The sequence below is a fragment of the Protopterus annectens genome, chromosome 1.part0 (assembly GCF_019279795.1).
Source record: "Protopterus annectens isolate FY-2018-M chromosome 1.part0, PAN1.0, whole genome shotgun sequence".
Classification (NCBI taxonomy): domain Eukaryota; kingdom Metazoa; phylum Chordata; order Ceratodontiformes; family Protopteridae; genus Protopterus; species Protopterus annectens.
The window spans coordinates 618,827,367-618,848,155 of NC_056725.1; the positions used below are offsets into that span (position 1 = coordinate 618,827,367).

At 38.8% G+C, this 20,789-nt stretch overlaps 1 protein-coding gene across 3 annotated transcripts in view; it reads left to right on the forward strand.

Annotated features, from left to right (window-relative positions):
* UBR2 (ubiquitin protein ligase E3 component n-recognin 2) overlaps positions 1-20,789 on the forward strand; it is a 5,196,118-nt gene that overhangs the window by 1,782,569 nt on the left and 3,392,760 nt on the right. For all 3 annotated transcript variants that reach the window (XM_044061864.1, XM_044061881.1, XM_044061872.1), the window contains exon 15: positions 15,355-15,538. In XM_044061864.1, coding sequence (XP_043917799.1) covers positions 15,355-15,538 — 184 coding nt within the window. The remainder of the gene's footprint in view (positions 1-15,354; positions 15,539-20,789) is intronic.

A 20,789-nucleotide genomic window follows, 5' to 3' on the forward strand; every position in this document is an offset into this window, starting at 1 on the left:
AAGTCAATAATTTTCTTACCTCTGGAAAGCAGATTCCCCATAGAGATTTTCATTCCAGTTGTATTTGTTTAGGCCTTGACCACGACATTCCTAATTGTGACCTCTGTGCTTCCTTTAATCCGCGTGCTATTTGTCATCGGGCTAAGCTTTTAGGTAAGCATTTTGGAGTGTGGCCTAAGTTTGTCAGTATGGCGTCCACTGGTCTTCAGGCTCCGGATATCCCTAAGAAGCATAAGGACAAGGACTGCGACAGGCTTCAGAAGGTCAAGTCTTCAGATGATAAGTTGATCGTCAGTCTTGCAGTAGCCAGTGAGGTGCCTTTGCAGCCCCTACAGTCCGCAGATTTTCAACAGCAGTCCTCGGTTGAGACCATTTCTGAGTCCCTCAGGCCACTGGCTTCCATTTTGTCTTCTGACCTTCCGCCTGTTGCCTCTTCAGCTGGATCCAGAGCTGCTAAGCTGGCTCTGGTGTCCGAGGCCTCTGTTCTTTGTTCGGACAGCAAGCTCATCCCGACAACCTCTGCCACTACTTCGGCGGTTGCCAGGCCTCCCAAGTCCTTCACACTTGCAGGTAAGTCTCTTCCAGTCTTAAGCCTGTAAAGAAACAGGCTCCAGTTTCCTCTCATTCCCCTCTTTCTCAAATGGTTAAAGTAGCTGATGACCTTTTGACACTTATTAGGGGTTCACAGCCTCCCCCTTCAAAAAGGGGTAGGGATGTCTCTCCTGAGGCTTTGACTTACTCAGGTTCTGCTACTTCTAGCATTTCTGCTGGTGAAGAGGAAGTTTCTCAGGTTTTTTCTCCTTTTGAGGATTCAGATGCAGAGGAATCCATACCTTCTGCTTCTCCTCCAGAGGATTTCTCTTTTGGTGATACTTTGAATACTCTCAGGGAGCATTTTAAATGGGAAAGTCAGGATTATCCCCAGTCTAAGAAAAGGATCAGGGAGTTTTTGGATTTGCCTCAGCATAAGTTTCTGGCTATTCCTCCAGTGTTGGAAGTGGTTGATGATGTTTTTCTGGAATATTCCTTGACTCCAAATTCAGTTCCTCCTGCTCCCAGGAAACTTGACGTACTATAGAGTCCCTGATTCTCATTTGTTTCTTTTTAGGAATCCGCTAGCTGACTCAGAGGTTATTTCTCAAGGGCATAAAGGAGTTAAGGCCACTGTTACTAGGAATCCTGTTCCTTCCGACAGGGAATCTAGTAACTTAGATAGGTGGGGTAAAAAAGTTTATAATTCTGTCACTCTTGCTATTAGGTCTACTAATTGCATTTTTCATATGCTTAAGTAACAGTAGCATACCTTGGAGGCCATTAAGTCAGATTGCAAGTGTGCCTCTTTTGGCAGAGAGTAAGGATATGAGGATTTGCTGAATTCTGCCAGTCTTGTCAATAAACATTCTTTACATTGTGGTTTTGACATTCTAGAAGCCTCCTGCAGGGCTACAGCTACTGAATCTGTTCTCAAAATGCATGCTTGGCTCAGGGAGCAGCTCCTTCAGAGCCTGTCAAGTCTAAGCTTTTAGGATGTACCTTTACATAAGTACAGTCTTTTTGGAAGCAAAGCAGAGGAAGTGTTCAAGAGGATGGAGGATAAGGCCAAGTCTATGCAAACAGTTAGACTTTCTACAAGTTCATCCTCCTTGTTTCAGCAGTAATTTCCCTTCTAAGAGTTGGATGTTTCCTGATACCAGCAGACAGAACCGCTCTAGGACTAGAGGGTACAAATCTTCTAGGGGGCAGGTGGTTACCCCTCAAAGGTCTAAGCATCGGCATGCTTCCTCTTCCAAGGTGGGCAGTTCTAAGCCTACATCTCAATCCAAACATTCTCAATGACTGTGTCCAACTTCTGCCTGTTCCTGCTTGCCCAGAGAATCCTTTAGGGGGAAGGTTGGCCTATTTTGCAAATATACGGGCCACCATCACGGACAACAAATGGGTACTCAGAACTGTATCCCTAGGTCACAGGTTTTCTTTCCATACCTTTCCAGTACCCAAAGGATTCCTAGACACTCCTCCAAACTAAAGGGCAGAAGTAGAAAAGCAAATTTTGTCTCTGTTACATCTGGTGGCAATAGAATCCATTCCTGCTCAGCAGGTAGGCCGGGGCTTCTATCCCAAACTTTTCATAGTTCCAAAAAAAGAAGGCACCTGGCATCCTATCCTAGATATATCGATTCTGAACTCTTTCTTTGGTAATTCCAAAGTTAAGAATGCTCATTCTGCATCAGTTGCTATCAGTGTTAGACAAGGACTCCTGACCAGTAACTTTGGATCTCAAAGAAGCTTATCTGCACATCCCTATCAGGGAAAGTTGCAGGCAATACCTTCGTTTCAGAGTGGGCAAGCAACATTATCAATTCTCTGCCCTGCCCTTTGGCTTATCTACTGCTCCCAGAGTTTTCATGAAGTGCCCATCTCCAGTCATTGCTTTTTGCAGGCAGAAGAAAATTCATATTTATCCATACTTGGACGACTGTCTAATTCAAGCAAATTCTCAAGAACAACTTTTAAAGGATCTGGAATTTGTAAAGACTCTTCTCTCTTCTCTGGGTTACACACTCATCGTGGAAAAATCAAAAATGGTGCCATCCAAGGAGATAACATTCCTGGGAGCGAGTCTGAACACAGCCACCCAGATGATATATCTCACTCAGGAGAAGCAGGCAACTCTTTCAGTTTACTTCAAGGGTTTGGCAAGCCTGTCCCAGCTCTCTGCAAGGAAATACCTGCAAGCTCTGGGATACATGACCCCTTGCATTCTCGTAATTCCATATGCAAGACTGTATATGAGGAAATTGCAATGGTACCTCAAGAACCTTTGGTGTCGACACTCACAGGACCTGGATATGATAATTCCTCTGCTTCCATGTCTGCAGACAGAGTTTCTGTGGCGGGCAAACAAGGGTATGCCTTTTCGCCCACCTCCTACCATTCAAGTTCTTACCACTGACGCATCGGGCTACGCCTGGAGAGCTCACCTGGATGGCAGATGCATACAGAGATGTTGGAACGCCCAGCAGATGCACATAAACCTAAAGGAGTTTATGGCAGTTCAGCAAGCCTTACAAGCTTTCAAGAATCTTCTTTCTCCAGGAACTCTGCTTGTCAGGACAGACAACACCACAGTCATGTGGTACATCAACAAACAGGGAGGGACTAATTGTTACCCCCTGTGCAGACAGAGCATGATTCTCTGGTCCATAGCAGCATCCTTGGGCTTGTATCTCCTAGCTCAGTTTTTTCCAGGGAGACTCGATGTTTTGGCAGACCAGTTGAGCAGACAGGCCCTGGATCCTCAGGAGTGGCAACTGAACAGAGCAGTCCTTTACAGCATCATTGAAAGTTGGGGCACTCCTCAGGTGGATCTTTTCTCCTTCCCAGACAACAACCTTCTACCACTTTTTTGCACCAGACAGCAAGGCCTAGAGAGTGGATGCTCTGTCCTTCCCTTGGATGCTTCTGTCAGTTTATGCCTCCCTTCCTCTTCTTCCCATAGTATTATTGAAGATAAGGTACGAAAGACCAAGGACTAATCTCATAGCTCCAGACTGGCCCAGACAGCATTGGTATCCACTGCTTTGCTGTCTCTCCCAATTTCCTCCTTGGTGTCTTCCTCTGAAACCAGAGCTTTTGGTTCAGGAAGGGGGAAATATTCTACATCCTCATCTTCAGTCTCTCCATTTGGCAGCATGGCTCATTGTATGAATCAATCCATTTCTTCTTCCTTTCCCAGCAGGTGATCAGTGTACTTCTGGAGGCCAGGAGGCCTGGCACTAGGAAGTCCTACACTGGCAAATGGGAAAGATTATCTCATTGGATGCAGGCTAGAGGGGAATTTTCTTCTCAGCCTACTCTTCTTCTGATCCTGGAATACTTGGCTGATTTGCTTCAGGGTGGTCTTTCATTTTCCTCTTTCAAGATGCATGCTTCAGCCATTTTTGCTCATTGTTCTTTTGAGCAACCCATTTTCTCTCATCCCCTGATGAAAATGTTTCTAAGAGGTGCTTGCAACTTAAAACCTCCCAGAATGGTACCTACTCCAACCTGGGACCTTAATTTTGTTCTAGAGAAACTCACTCTTCCTCCTTTTGAGCCAGCTGCACCTGCAGATTTAAAGTTTCTCTCTTGGAAGTCTGCCTTCCTTTTGGCTATAACTTCAGCAAGGAAGGTTTCGGAGCTACAAGCTTTGATGGCTGTGTAGCCTTTTCTTATGTTCCATGCAGATCGTGTCTCTCTGAGAACCAATCCCTCTTTTATGCCTAAGGTGGTTTCTTGCCTGACTCTTAATCGGTCCATACACTTTACTACTCCTCGAAATAGAGGTGAAAGGATCCTACGTTCTCTTGATGTGCACAGACCGCTCAGGTTTTACCTGGACAGGACTAAAGACCTTTGGAAATCAGCACAGTTATTGGTCAATTTTGCCCCTGGAGCTCAGGACAAAGCTAATTCTAAGCAAATCATTTCTAAGTTGATTGCACATTTTATTACTTTCTGTTATTCCTTTCATGGAAAGGTTCCTCATCAGGGGGTTATCACCCACTCCACAAGAGCAGCTTCCTCTTCTGTAGCCTTTTTAAGGGGAGTCTCTACTAAAGACATTTTAGAGGCTGCCACATGGTCTTCTGTTCACACTTTCTCAAAGCATTATAATTTGCCTTTGTTTTCTAGAGCCAGAGCAGGGTTTGACACTGCTTTTCTGCAGGGCATTCTTTCCAATCCTTGATTCTGTTGGTGCCTCCTCCCTTTTCTCTGGGCTTTGGTAATCAACCCATTGGTTAGGACTGCAGCAGTGAAACACGAGCATAGTACAGTTGTGTACACTTGTATACTTACCATAAATGTAGATGTTCGAGTGTATTCACTGTTGCAGTCCTGGTTTCCCTCCCTCCTTCCCCCTTTTTTGGTCCTTTCCTGATGTCCTTCAAGGATGCATCTGCAGTCATAACATATGGGTTGTCCTGCCTCAGGCAGCCGTGTTCTCCTTTCTTAAGGTACAGGCTGAATCTGGTTTTATTTGTCAAAGTTTCTTTTGGCTTAAGCCTTGTTTATGGGTCTACTTCACATTGTCGTAAGCTGACAATATTGAGTCTGTTATTGTCGGCACGACAATATTGAAAGTGAAGAACACTGTGCAAGTAAACGTAAATCTCCGTAAGGGGAGATTTCAGTTTATCTTAATGTAGTGCGGTCTCAGAGTTTGTATATTTAAGTAGGGGTGTGTGGGGGGGTGCAGGGGGTCTTGCCCCCTTGCCTACGCCATTTAGTTCTTTTTAATTTTTTTTTTTTATGTTAATGTTTTTCGTAATCGTTCAATAAAGTTCAACCTTTATTGATTTGATTAAGTAAACTTTCGATAACATGATATAAATGCTTGTCTTCTGGGGACCTCTGACTGTTATGGCAAGAAAGACCGAGGAAGTGTCGTCGGCTGCCTCCTTTTGTATCGGACGTCCTGACGTCCTTTACAACCGACAACGGCCAATGCCATATTTACTTACCTTTGCTATTCTGGCCGATCGAAGGCTACCGGGAGCCGGATAACCCACTGGTTAGGACTGCAACGGTGAATACACTTGAACATCTACATTTATGATAAGTGTACACAACTGTACTTTTTTATTGCTCTTTATCAGATTGCCTCCATGGAGACACGAGAAACTGATACAGAGTTGCTACTACAAGTATTTATTTATTCATATGTTAAAGGAGAGCTTTATTATGTTGAATGTTCTTTGTTTTCTCTTAAAACTTGTTAATAGATAAAGCCAAGAGCCGTAATCCAGTCATTCTCCTATACAAGAATGAGAAAAAGCACATCATTTTTGTTGCATCATACTCTTTTGAACAGATTTTTCTTTTTTCTTTTCCTTTTTTTTTTAATACATTGCAGGCCTACATTTCTTAAAACTGAAGAGAAAAGGAAAAAAGAAGGAAAAAACAGGTGTACTTGTTTACTTCAATATCCCCATTACACTAGAAAATAACAGAGAAGACATTAGTTTATAGCATGCAGATGTCATGCATTAAAGAAATATTACTGTTGCAAACAAAAGTTTGAATTACTTAGTTAGCTCTCTTCCTTCTCTTCCCTTCTCCTGAAGTGTTCCTCCAAACATTAATGACATGAAGTTGGGCATATGCTTTAGAGTCCCTTACAAATTTAATAGTCAAAGTCCAATATTTCCAGGTTTACTTGTTTTGTCATGTTTCACAAATAGAATGAGTACTTTATAATCTCACATTTATTTGTCAGTTTCTGAGTTGCTGGATTTATTCCTGTTTATCTCCATCTCCCAAATCCAGTCACTGCTTCCTTTCCAGTGTACTCTCGGTTCTTCTAGTCAACTCTTGTGCTTTTTTCTCTGAAGCATTTTCTGTTGAAACACTGGAAAAGGTTTCACTGGCACAGTCTCTCTGTGGTCTTTATTACCCAAAAAAAAAGAAGCAGAATTTCCTACTGTTTCATAGCTCAGTTTTTGTTGGACAAACGTTTGTATTTCCCCCTTAGTATGTTCTGCCTCAAAAATGATGGTTAGCCCAGGAAAGAATGTTCTGAAGATAGCTGGATACAGAAGTTTGGATGTCACGCCTGCTTCCCGACATTCCCTGAATAATGGAGTAAATTTACTCCTCTTCTGCCTGGTGTGCAATGAATAATCATTTTCCACAAGCTGTGTACTTTCACCTACTTTTAGTTCTTTGTCCTTTTGCCACATTTTTTTTGCTAGAATCAGCTGTTTGTGCTGGTAGGATTGCATTTTTACTATTAATGGTCTAGAGTGCTTTCTCAAGGCCAGGTTTGGAGCATGCACACTACTTGCCCTTTCAATTAACTCCTACTGTGGAATACCAGTCCAATTGCTTATTTGTGATTTCATAAAATGAATACAGTCTGTTCCTTTCAGCTTTTCTGGTGCAGCAGAAAATGTCAGGCTTTTCCTGCATGCTTTCTCCTCTAATTCTATATTTTTTTGAAACATGTCTTCTTGAGCAGTCTCCTATTCATCCAGCCTTTTCTTCATTTTGACTGCCAATTTTAGCGGATTTATCACCTCATTTGAATATCTGTTTAAAGCTTCTTCCATTTTATCCAGCGTTGTGTTGTTTGAGTTGATATACTCAGTCAGTGTTTCATTTATTTTAATCAGCTCTGAGTACATTTAACTTATTTTTTCTCTTAGGTTACTGGAAGTCATGTCTTGCACCAAAACTAGAGCTTGCACTGCTTTTTGATGAACACCTGCAGAATTCTTCCTAGCCAGTGTATTTCCTCTCCTTTTGTGGTTGATTTTCTTTCAGGTTCACTGAATTTCTTTTTTGCTGGCATCCATGCAGTGCATTTAGTAGCCACTTACTGAAATATACCCCCAAAAATGAGTTAGAGGTCTGTCTTCTGAATTTCTCTTTTACATTGGGAGAGCTGAAGTTAATGTGCAGCCATCTTGAAAGTCCAAGCAATCTTGGAATGTTGAGATTCAGGTGTGAGACACACTCGACTTCACAAACCAAGAACCAGCACGAAATTTTAAGAAAAAGGCGAATTCCAGACAAAAACCCCAACCTTGCGTAAAACGCAGCTGTATTTAGCACTTTCGTCAGCGTATATTAGACTTCTTCAGAATACAGCTATATTGAAAAATCACATTTAAATACCTCTTACAATCAAGTCATGTAATAAAATGACCCAATGAAAACCCAACCATATTAATATGTAAAAAATACTAATATAAATGTATAACAATAATGTGTAAACCTAATAACTGTAGTTAAACATATAAATTACAATATATGCATATGTATAAACTTAATTTTTAAAAGCCTGTCTCTAAATACTAACATTTTGTGCTAAACCTTATTAGAACGCAATTTCAAATAACTGGTTATACTGATATCATCATTCAAGCCAGGTTTGGTGAGTGCATTTAGCTTAATTTGCCAAAAAATTCTCTAAAATCTAGTTTGTCCTCCCATGGTCCACCCCTGGGATCCTGAAGTATTTTTTCAATAATGACACATTTAAAACTGTGGGATGGGTGATTCTCTATGTGTCAAAATAAAGCACAGTTAGTGTTCCATTTTTTTTTTTATGTCCCTAGCATGCTCATACATTCCTTAAACTTTCTTTTGGTTTTCCCTATATAAAAAACAGTACATTCTTCACATAAAGCAGCATATACTACCCCCAGTGTGTTGCAAGTAAATGTCCCTGTTAACTTTATCAAGGTATTATTAATTTTGACCTTGTCCCTTTGTTTCACTAAAGGACATTGGGAGCAAAACCCACATCTTTTCATACCCAAAGGCCCTCCCTGTAAAGGACTGATGCCTTTATTTTCTAACAACTTTATAAAAGTGAACCCTCTCCTATAGACTGTACATGGTCTTGGGTCTAATTTTTCAGTAATCCCATCAAAACCATGGAAAATGTGCCAGTTCGTGTTCAAAATGTTAGAAACTGATATTCCACTGTAAATCTAGTAATAAAGAAACATTTAAAGTCCCTATTCTCTAAAGTGCCGTCTCTTTGATGGACATCCATGGAGCTCACCTCCTTGCTGTAATTCAGAAGTGGTACTATAATACCCTTCTCTCTTTTAATACAGATTTCATTCAAAAAATTCTCTAATAAATCATGAGACCCAGACATGTCAATGAGTTCATTACATTGGACAAAACATTGCTTATCTCTGGTGACCATACAAGCCAGTCTAATAAGTTGGTCCTTCACTAAGCCTTTCTTTGCATGCATAGGGTGATTGCTTTGAAAATGCAATAAACTGTTGCTGTAAGTTGGCTTTCTATACAAGTCACTAATATAGTGTATGTTGTTTTCCATTTAATGACCACGTCCAAATAATTGGTACTGTCTGTACCATGTATGAAGGTGAACTCCAAAAATTCTGTGGTACTGTTAATATACAATATAAAATATACATATCAACCCCATGGCTACCCCTGTTTTTGAAGGAAATATTGACCCTCAAAAAAAAAATTATTTCTTAACATAACATCCATTAATGTAACAAGAATGGTCACTTGGTCATTGTTGAATAATGCACTCTCATACAGAAATTCTTCAAACCACTCTATCCCCACTGTGTGTGGAATGGAACAGGCAACAACAACATGGAACTTTTCCTTGTAAATGTTGCAATATGTGCAATATGATAACAGATATACAACAGTTTATCCATCCTACAATTGATTATAAATGTATACTCAGATTTTATGCAACATGTAATGATAGGAACCTTGTATATCTGGCAACTTGTACCCTATGTCCAGTTTTTTATGTAGGGATGACATCGAGAAGACTCAAAGATAGAATTTATAATCATATATATGATATTAGACGGCAAAACCAACAGAATGCATTAGCTAAACATATAATCACTGAGAAAAATCATCATTTTAAATTTAGAGTATTACAGCTAGTAACAGTAAATATGAGAGGGGGTAACAATGTGAATTATTTAGAGTTAGTGGAGATTTGTTGGGTATTTAGATTCTGAGCACATTTGCATCCTGGCTTAAATCAATTCATAAGTATTAAGCTTATACTTGAAGCATGCACACTCAAATAAAAATATTCTTGGATTACAAAGGAATCTAAGAATCTAAATATCTATATGCATTATATATTTTTTTATAATTTTCATAACTTTTTTTATACATGTTTTATTTACCTTATATTTTATTTATATATATATATATATATATATATATATATATATATATGTATATTTACGTATATGTATTCATATATGAGATTTGGTCATATTTGTGTATTAAATGTATTTGATGTAAATATAATAACATATATAAGATTGTTTAAATGAATTCATACACAAATATTTATTTTAAATTATGTCACTGCATTTTGCATAAGTAAGCTTCTGTATATATGTTATACTGTCATGTCTCAGATGTGGAATATAAAGAAACATAATACGATGATAGAGACATATGTATGTAGAATTATTTTATATATACTTGGTTTATTTATTTATATATATTTTTATAGATGATTTATATATTTATATGTATTTTTGAAATTAATATATTATATTTTATATCTCGTAATATAATTTATGTATTTTATATGAGACGGCTATTTAAAATGAAAAACTAGATGAATGAGTTAACTAAGGTAGCTTTAAAGAGCTTTATTTTAATTAAATTGGAGCTGAACTAATGAGATGAATTAATAATTGCCAATGAATGATTGTTTCAGGTGTTTTCAATTGAATTGAATGTATATATAGGTAACATTTTCATTATTGTTTAGTGAGATCTGAAGAAGTGTGTTTTGGTAACGAGCGAAAGCGCTTATCTTTTTTCTCATGAAATAAGTATCTGTTTTATGTTTTATATCGTGGTGGTCCTATCCTGTTTGTTCTATATATCGCATTTTTTATTCTGGATTTGGACCTTTGGGCTGCAGCGATATCTTCCTTTGGGAATGGAATTGTACAAATTTACAACATCCACAGTTGGCTTTTTTGTCACATTGTACAGCATTAAACTTTCTAAGAAAATGCCACAAATCTATACAAATATGCTCTTCACTTTTAAGAACATCTTTTAGTACACTGTCTATATATTTTACCATGAATTCGGTCTTGGATCCATTTGCACTAACAATTGGCCTCATGGGGAGGGGTCCACTTTGTCCTTGTGTATCTTTGGTATGCCAAAGATACAAGGTATTTTCAGAAATTTCACTTGTAAAATCAAATGTTCTAGTTTAGTAGAGGTTATTTTAGATTTAAAAATGTTTGTCAGGAATTTGAAATTCAGATTAATGTTTGATCAAACGATTAGCAATGAGAACAATGTGATGTTTTGTAAAAAAAAGTTTATGTAATCCTCCCTTGGTTAATTGTTTAACTTTTTTTTGAAAAAATGTGTGACTTTGATTTCCAAGCTTTGCTCAGGGGCAAGGAGAATTGTGTCTACAATTTATCTAACAGAGGGAATTGCTTACTAAGTTAATTAATAACAAGTCTACTTGGGTTATGAAACCCAATAAGGAGGCTGGGGTGGTTTTAATGTCCAAACAGGATTACATTAACAGAATCAATGTACTGTTGTTAAATGACAGTGTATGAAGAAGTTTCTAAAAGTTTTGTTAGTTTCCTACCACAAAATTGACATAATTTTACAGGACCAAGGACTAATAGATGTTAGGCTATTAGAATTTTTACAAGTGAAATTTCTGAAAATACCTTGTATCTTTGGCATACCAAAGCTACACAAGGACAAAGTGGACCCCCACCCCCCCATGAGGCCAGTTGTTAGTGCCAATGGATCCAAGACGGAATTCATGGGAAAATAGATAGTGTACTAAAAGATGTTTTTAAAAGTGAAGAGGATATTTGTATAGATTTGTGGCATTTTCTTAGAAAGTTTAATGCTGTACAATGTGACAAAAAAGCCACTTTTCTAACTGTGGATGTTGTAAATTTGTATAATTCCATTCCACACACAGTAGAGATAGTGGTTTGAAGAATTTCTGTATGAGAGTGCATTATTCAACAATGACCAAGTGACCATTACTGTTACATTAATGGATGTTATGTTAAGAAATATATATTTTTTTGAGGGTTAATATTTCCTTCAAAAAACAGGGGTAGCCATGGGGGGAGATAAGTGCCCTTGTGTTTGCAAATATAGTTATGGTTATGTTAATGTGGGAAAGGAAATATTTACTCACTTCACCATTCATTAACAAATGGAGTTTATATTTAAATTGATTTGTTTTTTTTGTTTTTTTTTTATGGACAGGAGAAGATACAGGCATTCAGGATTTTATATTGTATATTAACAGTACCACCGAATTTTTGGAGTTCACCTTCACACATGGTACAGACAGTATCAATTATTTGGACATGGTCATTAAAAAGGAAAACAACATACACTGTATTAGTGACTTGTATAGAAAACCAACTTATAGCAACAGTTTATTGCATTTTCAAAGCAATCACCCTATGCCTGTAAAGAAAGGCTTAGTGAAGGGCCAACTTTAGATTGGCTCATATGGTCACTAGATATGACCAATTTGTTGTCCAATGTAATGAACTCATTGACATGTTTGGGTCTCGTGAATATCCATCTGATTTATTAGAGAATGTTTTGAATGAAATCTGTATTAAAAGAGAGAAGGGTATTATAGTGCCACTTTTGAATTACAGCAAGAAGGTGAGCTCCGTGGATGTCCATCAAGGAGATGGTACTTTAAATGTTCTTTTATTACTACATTTACAGTGGATTATCAGTTTCTATCTAAAACTTTGAACACGAATTGCACATTTTCCATGGTTTTGATGGGATTATTGAAAAATTAGGTCCAAGACTATGTATAGTCTATAGGAGAGGGTTCACTTTTAAACAGTTGTTAGAAAATAAAGGCATCAGTCCTTTACAGAGAGGGCCTTTGGGTATGAAAAGTTGTGGGTTTTGTTCCCAATGTCCTTTAGTGAAACAGACAAGGTCAAAATTAATAATACATTGATAAAGTTAACAGGGAAATTTACTTGCAACACATTGGATGTGGTATATGCTGCTTTATGTGAAGAATGTACTTTATATTGGAAAAACCAAAAGAAAGTTTAAGGAGAGAATGTATGAGCATGCTAGGGACATAAAAAAAACAGAACACTAATAGTGCTTTATTTCGACACATAGAGAACCACCCATTCCACAGTTTTAAAATTGCCATTATTGAAAAAATACTTCAGGATCCCAGGCGTGGACCATGGGAGGACAAACTAGATTTTAGAGAGTTTTGTTGGCAAATTAAGCTAAATGCACTCGCCAAACCTGGTTTGAATGATGATGTCAGTATAACCAGTTATTTGAAATTGCGTTCTTAAAAGGTTTAGAACAAAATGTTAGTATTTAGAGATGGGCTTTTAAAAATTAAGTTTATAGATATGCATATATTGTAAATTTGTACGTTTTAACTGCAGTTATTAGATTGATACATTATTGTTATAAATTTATATTAGTGTTTTTTTATATATTAATATGGTTGGGTTTCCATTGGGTCATTTTATCACATGACTTGATTTACGAGTTATTTAAACGTGATTTTTCAGTATGGCTGTATTCTGAGGAAGTCTTTGATATACGCTGACAAAAGTGGTAAATAAAGCTGTGCTTAATGCAAGGTTGGTGTTTTTGTCTGGAAATGGCCTTTGCTTAAAAATTCAGGTGTGAGATTCAAGCTGCTGTATTCAGCTGTCTTCAGAATATTTTTCCTAGGAAAATCAGACATTTTTATATGTAAAATGGACTAAAGATGAAAAAAATGTAGAAAGAACTATCCAGGCTCCTCCAGGTACACATTCTTTATTCCAAAACTGAAAATTAAGTGCTTTCGTCTTCTGAAACAGAGACCTAATCAAAATAATTAAACAACCATCTGAAAGCACTTTACATATCATTTTAAACATGATAGCCACCTCTTTTAACCAAGCCAGCCAGTAGAGGTCACGAAATTGCAACTCCACTCTGTCTTTTTAAAAGAAGAACATATGCCAATATAAAAGCATACAAACTTTTGTACTATTATATATGTATATAAATTTGTATATAAACATGTATTACGCAGAAAATATTAACAGGTTAAAATTTATTTGCTCTTTCATGTAGCATAGGAACAGTAGATATAGCATTATAAATCTCTGGTGGGAACATAGCTGTCAGCCTGATCTGCCACTCAGTTTCTTTTTTCTTAAACAAATTTTTCCAGTCACCCCCCTGGGGTTCAGGCTTTACATGCTCCACAATACCAAACACAATTTTTTTTTAAATTTAAACAATTTTGGGAATGCTTAAACAATGCATTATTTATTTTTTAGGTCATTTCTATGTTTGTATATTCTATTCTTGAGGGGATGCTCAGTCTTAACTATATAGAGTGTAGTACATGTCAAACAGGTAGCTAGGTATACCACTCTACTAGATGCACAATTTCCCTTCTGAAATTTCATTTCACTTTTCAGTCTGTTACTCAGTGTTATACAAATTTCCTGATTTTATATATGGGCATTGTTGACAGGCACCACATGGTCTTGTTCCGCAATCAGTAAGTTCTTAAATGTATTTTATGCTCCAGCAGTCTTTTAAAATTTGCTCCGATCTTGTGAACAAATCTCGGTGTTTCTCCCACCTTGTCAAACACCTCATTGTTCACCCTAAATACGTTCCATTTCTTTTGTAGAACATTTTTAATGCTACTAGTTAAATGATTGTATTCAAGTATACATGCCTTTTTATATTCTTTAGTGACAAGCGGTGTGCTATTGCGTTTTTCTAAGCCCACACCCAAAAGTAGTACCCTATTTCTCATATACGTCTCTTGTTATTTTTTAACAACCAATTTTTGGGTTATCCTGTCTCCTGAAACATCTCACTAATTTTTTCCAACTCTCCCCATACATCTTCTCTGTGTGATGTCATCCTTGCAACTCTGATGGGCTGCCCTCTTACTAGTCTCTTCTTTTGTAGTGTGTGATCACTACTTCTGAAATGTAGGTAAGAGTTGCAAAATGTATCTTTTCTATACACTTTAGACTTAAACCCATCATTATAATGGGGTATATATGTGTCTAAATAATTAATACCACTCTTGTCATATTGTTTAGTTGTTGTTGTGTCTTTCGGCTTTTCCCGGTTAGGGGTCGCCACAGTGGAACTCCGGTCCGCTAATGCCGCTAATGATTGGCAGATGGATTTTTACGTGCCGAGTTGCCAGCCCTGACACACAACCTTCAACGAAGGTATGCCCATTCACGCATGTCTCCACGCAGAAGACTCTCTAGCTGAGAATCGAACCGGACAGCGTCTTATTGTTTAGTAAATTTTAAAAGTTCTGTTGTATTCCCTAGATCTTGAACGAATTCATCAACTTCCTCACATGTACCTTTCCAAAGAACAAATATGTCATCCAAAAATCTTGAATACAATTTTATTCAATTCCAAAAGGGGCAATTGAACACAAATGTGGTCTCCCAACCCAAGAGTACGATGCTTGCATATATGGCAAGAAAGCCCATAGAGAGACACTGTCAGCACTTGTTTTGGGGAGATTGAGTGCTTTAGTCATGTGGCACTTAAGACATCCTTTGATTAAAAAATGTGGCAACAGGAATATGCTACTGATGCCACTCAGCATTTGGGCCGTATAAGTTTGTCATTTTATATCATCACTGTTAGTAAAGATGGCGATAAAGTGTGGCTTATTCTGTAAAGTATTTAGTTAAAAAAAAAAAAAAAAGCAACTGACTTATTTTATCGTGTTAGAGTTATTGGGAATTTCATGGAGCTTTACTTTTTTTGCAGGAGCTGGTTTTAATTGAAGCATACAAGAAGTGTTTAAATGTACTAATACAGTGCCATAGTGGTTTTGCAGATGGTGAACAACCTATCACCTTGAGCATGTGTGGTCATTCAGTAGATACTATTCGATACTGTGTATCACAGGAAAAAGTTAGTATACATCTTCCAGTCTCGCGCTTACTTGCAGGTAAGTGCTTTTTAAGTTGCAAATTTTTATAGCACTTGCTTTATATGTAAATTTTGAGTGAGATTTTCCACAGGATGCTCATCTCTGTTTATAGCTGTAGAATCTCATGCTGTGGGAGACGGATTTGTTTCCACAAGGAAATTTGATATGAATATGTATTAATTATGTGGCACTGCTAGCCATACGTACATCTGTTTCAGTTTCTTTTAGTAAAATATTGGGCTGGTAGGTTGAAGAACTGGAAACTGCATCTTACGTTATATTTTAAGGTAACTTATAAGATGCTTTCTTTATTTCTTCGGTCAGTACTACTTGAATTAGCTTTTTGAGATGTAATATAATGCATACAGTAAATGATAAGACTGACCATGTTGCATAAAGAGTTAAACTGTAAAAGTCAGCATCTGTACCATTTTACTGAAATTTAATATCAATATTTAAGCATTGCTGCAGTAAAGCTGAAAGGTCTTGCCTTCAGAACAAATGTGTTCACTGTGGAGTTGTAGTGACCCTTCCCATTCTTCTGATCTCATAATCACTTTAACCCTTCCATTGTATATAGTCTCCCTTCCTCCTTCCATCCTTTTTATCCATTTGTCACATCACACATTATCCTTCATCTGCTTTAAAAGCATTTCTCTGTTTGTGAGATATTGACATTTGTACTGCTACCAAAACCTATTTTAAAGATTCAAAATGCATATCACAGTCTGCAGTCCATACTGTAGAGGGATAAACAGTGAGTGCATGCTAGACTGCCCATTTTCAGCTATCCGCATGGGTGCTGCAGGGGTCTGGCCAAGGGAGTGATGAGTGAGCAATCAACATCATGTATCCCATCCTGAGGGTGAGGCTACATGGCTCACTACGTTGACAATACCTGCAGAAATGCATGTGTATCACTGGCAGTATGTAGAGCCTGGTGTGTCTGCCTTTCAAGGAGTGTCTTGCTTGGTGGGGAGGATGTGCATTCACCAGAGCTTGCATGCCCCTCCCACGGGCAGAGATCATGGGGTTCTGAAACTGCTGCAGTCAGCAGTATCTGCAGACTGACCCCACTCCATAGTACCTGACCCTTGCATCTAGCCTGAAAGCTCTTGCTCTGGCAAAGGAATGAATGAGTCTGTTAGGTGCAGGTAGAGGAGCCACTGGACTGATATGTGCAGACTAGCCAAAAAATTAATATCACAGATTCTAGGCTATATCATCTTTTTTGTTGGACACTCAATGGGATAATTGATGGCGTCTCAGTATAAGTAAAAGAATACCTGAAATTCAGATGCAAAGAAAATTAAGGACTGTGTAAGTTGCTCACACAGTACTAAACCATTGAATTTGAGTATAGCATCATAGAAACTTAATGTACACTGTTTGTCCCCTACAGAACATGAACATTTTCTGCTAAACATGGAGGACATAAAAATCCATAAAAATAGAATCCTTATTTGAAGTTTTAATAATACAAGCACTGACTGGATAAACTGATGAACAAGATAACTAGTTCCAAACGTGAAATGACAGTGTTGAATTAATTTGTAAGAAACTGCATGAAATGCAACCTGGGGTAGTAGCACCTTAGTGATAGTATTGGCAAATGTAAGGTACTTCTGCTGTCCTCCATTGGTTAAATCCTCTTTAAATAATACAGACCATGCTATCAACATGTTTTAGCTAAGAGTAAAATCAAACTTGACAAAAAAAAATCCTTCTCAACATTAACAGTATAAACTGTGATATAGTGAACTGCATAATTATGAAAGCAGTGTGAGGTATTGTCCTACATACTCACACCTGCTTAGATCAGTGAAGTTTTGCTGTTTAACATTAACAAAAGTAAGAATAGCAAACAAATGCAGAAGGTGACACCACTGGAAACTGATACCTCTGTTGTAAAAACCAGGAAACCGTCTTTCTTTGTAGAAAATCTTCTTTAATCAAGGGTTAGCGCTTTCACGTAGTTGACACTACGCTTCTTCAGATGTCTATCATCTGTATTCATCAAAGATACCTAGACTTCCAGGTTAGTGGCACTGCACAAAGCATCGAAAACCATCCATGTGCAACTAACAGCGGGCAAAACTGCCTTTCAGTTTGTAGCCAGCTACAGAACACCCTCCCTATTACAGGAACCCCACTTGGCATTCCTGAGAACACTGGAGAATATGAAGGTCTCTCCAAACACTATGTTATTGGGTGACTTCAACTACCCAAACATTGACTGGGAAAACTTCTCAAGCCCAACACCCTCGCCCAACGGTTCCTTGAATTTATAAACTCTAACGCAATGGAACAACTGGTCACCACTCCCACAAGAGGGAACAACATATTGGACCTGGTCATCACCAACATGGGGACTCTATGTTCCTCACCAGAGGTAAACCCGTCATTGGTAAGATCAGACCATAAACAAATTTCCCTGGGCATCCATATACTGTCCCCACCCCCAGCCAAGGAAATCACTGTAAAGAATTTCTCCAAAGCCAACTTTGCACTTCTCAAGACTGAGGTGGAATCCTTCAAAGCCCCTGGGCCAGAGGATAATACAGCCCAATCCACAGAATCCTTTACAAATGCATTCTATGAGCACCTGCAGGAATGCATGGATCGTACTATCCCAAATAAAACCAAGATTCACTCCTCCAAAAACAGGAGACCGGTCTGGTGGACCCCGGCCATAAATAAGCTATACAACAGAAGGAGGAAGCTACTACATGACAGAGCAAAATCCCAAAAAGGGAAGGCATCTCTGATCAGTATTAGCAAGAAACTTCGATCCCTCATAAAATCATCAAAGGCCAGTTTTGAAAGAAAAATTGCCCTAGACACTAAAGATAATCACAAGGCCTTCTTTAGTTATGTCAGAAACATGGGTGGAAACTCCCAGATATGCTCTGAATTGTTGCATAATGGTACAAAATATACCGAACCTACAGACATAGCCAACATCCTGGCAGACAGATTCAGCGCAAATTTCTCCCCCCCTTCCCCCCCAAAGGAGCAAACGCCTATCCTAACTGAATGTAACCTCCCTGACATCACAGATGCACAGGTGAAAGCTGCCCTCTCCAAAGCAAAAAACACAGCATCTATGGGACCGGACGGTGTCTCAGGCTGTGTCTTACATGAGCTCCAAGAAGAACTGAACCCTCACATTAAGTCACTGTTCAAACTTAGCCTTACTACAGGATATGTACCCAAAGAATGGCGTACAGCTACAGTGGTCCCACTCCACAAAGGTGGTGCCACAACGGACCCCGGAAACTATCGCCCCATAAGCCTGACTAGTCTGGTCTGTAAAGCTATGGAGAGTATTATCATGGAACTCATAAACAAATACATTGGGAGCCTCCAGACACTGGACCCTACCCAATTCGGCTTTGTTAAGGGCAGATCTTCCCTCTTAAACCTAGTTGATTTCTTTGAAACAGTTACCAAAGCCATAGATGAGGGTAAGGTAGTCCACACCGCTTACCTGGACCTCGCAAAAGCCTTCGACACAATACCTCTCGGGCATCAGAAATAAGCTTACCAGCTTAAATATCAACCCCTATATCACAAGATGGGTTGCAAACTGGCTCAGAGATAGAACCCACATAGTCAGAATCGCATGTGCCATGTCCGAATCCAAACCAGTTACAAGTGGCGTCCCACAGGGCTCAGTTCTGGGACCTCTCTTGTTTGGTAAATACTTCTCTGAGGTTCAGGCTAACACAGGGGGATTATGGCTGACAAAGTTCGCAGATGACTGCAAACTGGGGGCCATAATCGAATCTCCAGCTGACACAAGCATCCTCCAAAAGGGTCTCAGAGAGACGGATGCTTGGTGCCAGAGCCACGGCCTCAAGCTAAATGCTAAAAAGTGCATAGTCATCCCCTTAAAACAAGGTGCCCACAAATTACCATATAGGTGGTAATCCATTAAGTACGGAAGAAGTAATTAGAGATTTGGGGACCAACGTAGATAGTAATCTCTCCTTTGATAATCACGTTGCCAAAGTGGTTAGAAAGACCTTCTATATAGCCCACCTTATCATGAAAGGTTTCGCATCTAGATCAAGAGAGGTCATTGTGCCCCTCTACTCATCACTCAGCAGGCCCATAATTGAATACAATGCCCCTTTTGGGATGTACCTTACCCGACACCTGCAGCAACTGGAGAGACCCCAAAAGTACCTCACCCAAGAGGATCATGGGCTACAAACAGATGTCCTATGCAGCTCAACTAAAGAAACTCCAGCTCTACTCAGTTACTTACCGCCTACTCAGAGGCGATCTATGCCTGACGTACAAAGCCATGTCAAACCCAGAATTAATGGACATGCTCCACCTCAAAAAATCCAAGTCCCTTAGAGCTACACGCTCCAGGGACCTAAACCTCAGCACAAAAATAAATAGGACATGCTGGAGGTACAGATTCATTTCCCAAAGGCTCCCTTCGCTCTGGAATAGAATCCCAATTCATGTTAGACATAGCCCCTCGCTGACCCTCTTCAAGCGAAATTTGGACGCGTGGATGGGAAATCGCAAATTCACCCCTGGGATCTCTCCTGTGTCCCTGCTAGACAGAGGCACAGTAAACTAATCTTAAAAAGGCACCTTCTGTGACCTACTTTACAGAGGCACAGTAGGATAATCTAACAGGGAGGCGGAAGCCAAATACACTCTGGCTAGGCTTATAAATACCCTAGGGCAGATAGCCTAGTATCTACCTATGAACCTATAATCTGATGTTGTCCATTTTCATCCAGTTTAACATTTGGGTTGTCTGATCTGACATTGGTGCCTTCATCTAGAGTTGTGGATTTGAGGCCCTGACTCCTCCCCTACCCATAATTCCCTCCCCTCCACTAAGTTACTTCATATGGCTTGCAGTGTAAAACTTCCAGATGTGTCTGAAAGCTTTGCTTTTCATAAGTGAAGTTTTTTTTCTTCAAAGTAAGAGATATTTGTGACTCCTCCCCTCCCTTTTAGATAATTAGCATAATTCATAATATTGTAGAGCTTTTCAAAATTATAGTGTAGCTGTGTGGTTACAATTTTGGATATTTTTACGATTGTTAAACGATAACTGTTGGAAGCAGATTAGCGTTTAGGTTTTCTGTTCTGCTTTTTTTGTAAAGAAGTATAGTGTGCTACTTGATTTAAGAGTGGTTTATTACAGTTTTTTTCTAATGTCAGGAAAACTTCAAGGCTTTAAAAAGTGCTTGGCTTGTGGACACAATTCCATCTCAAGCTTGCCCAGCACTGCTTT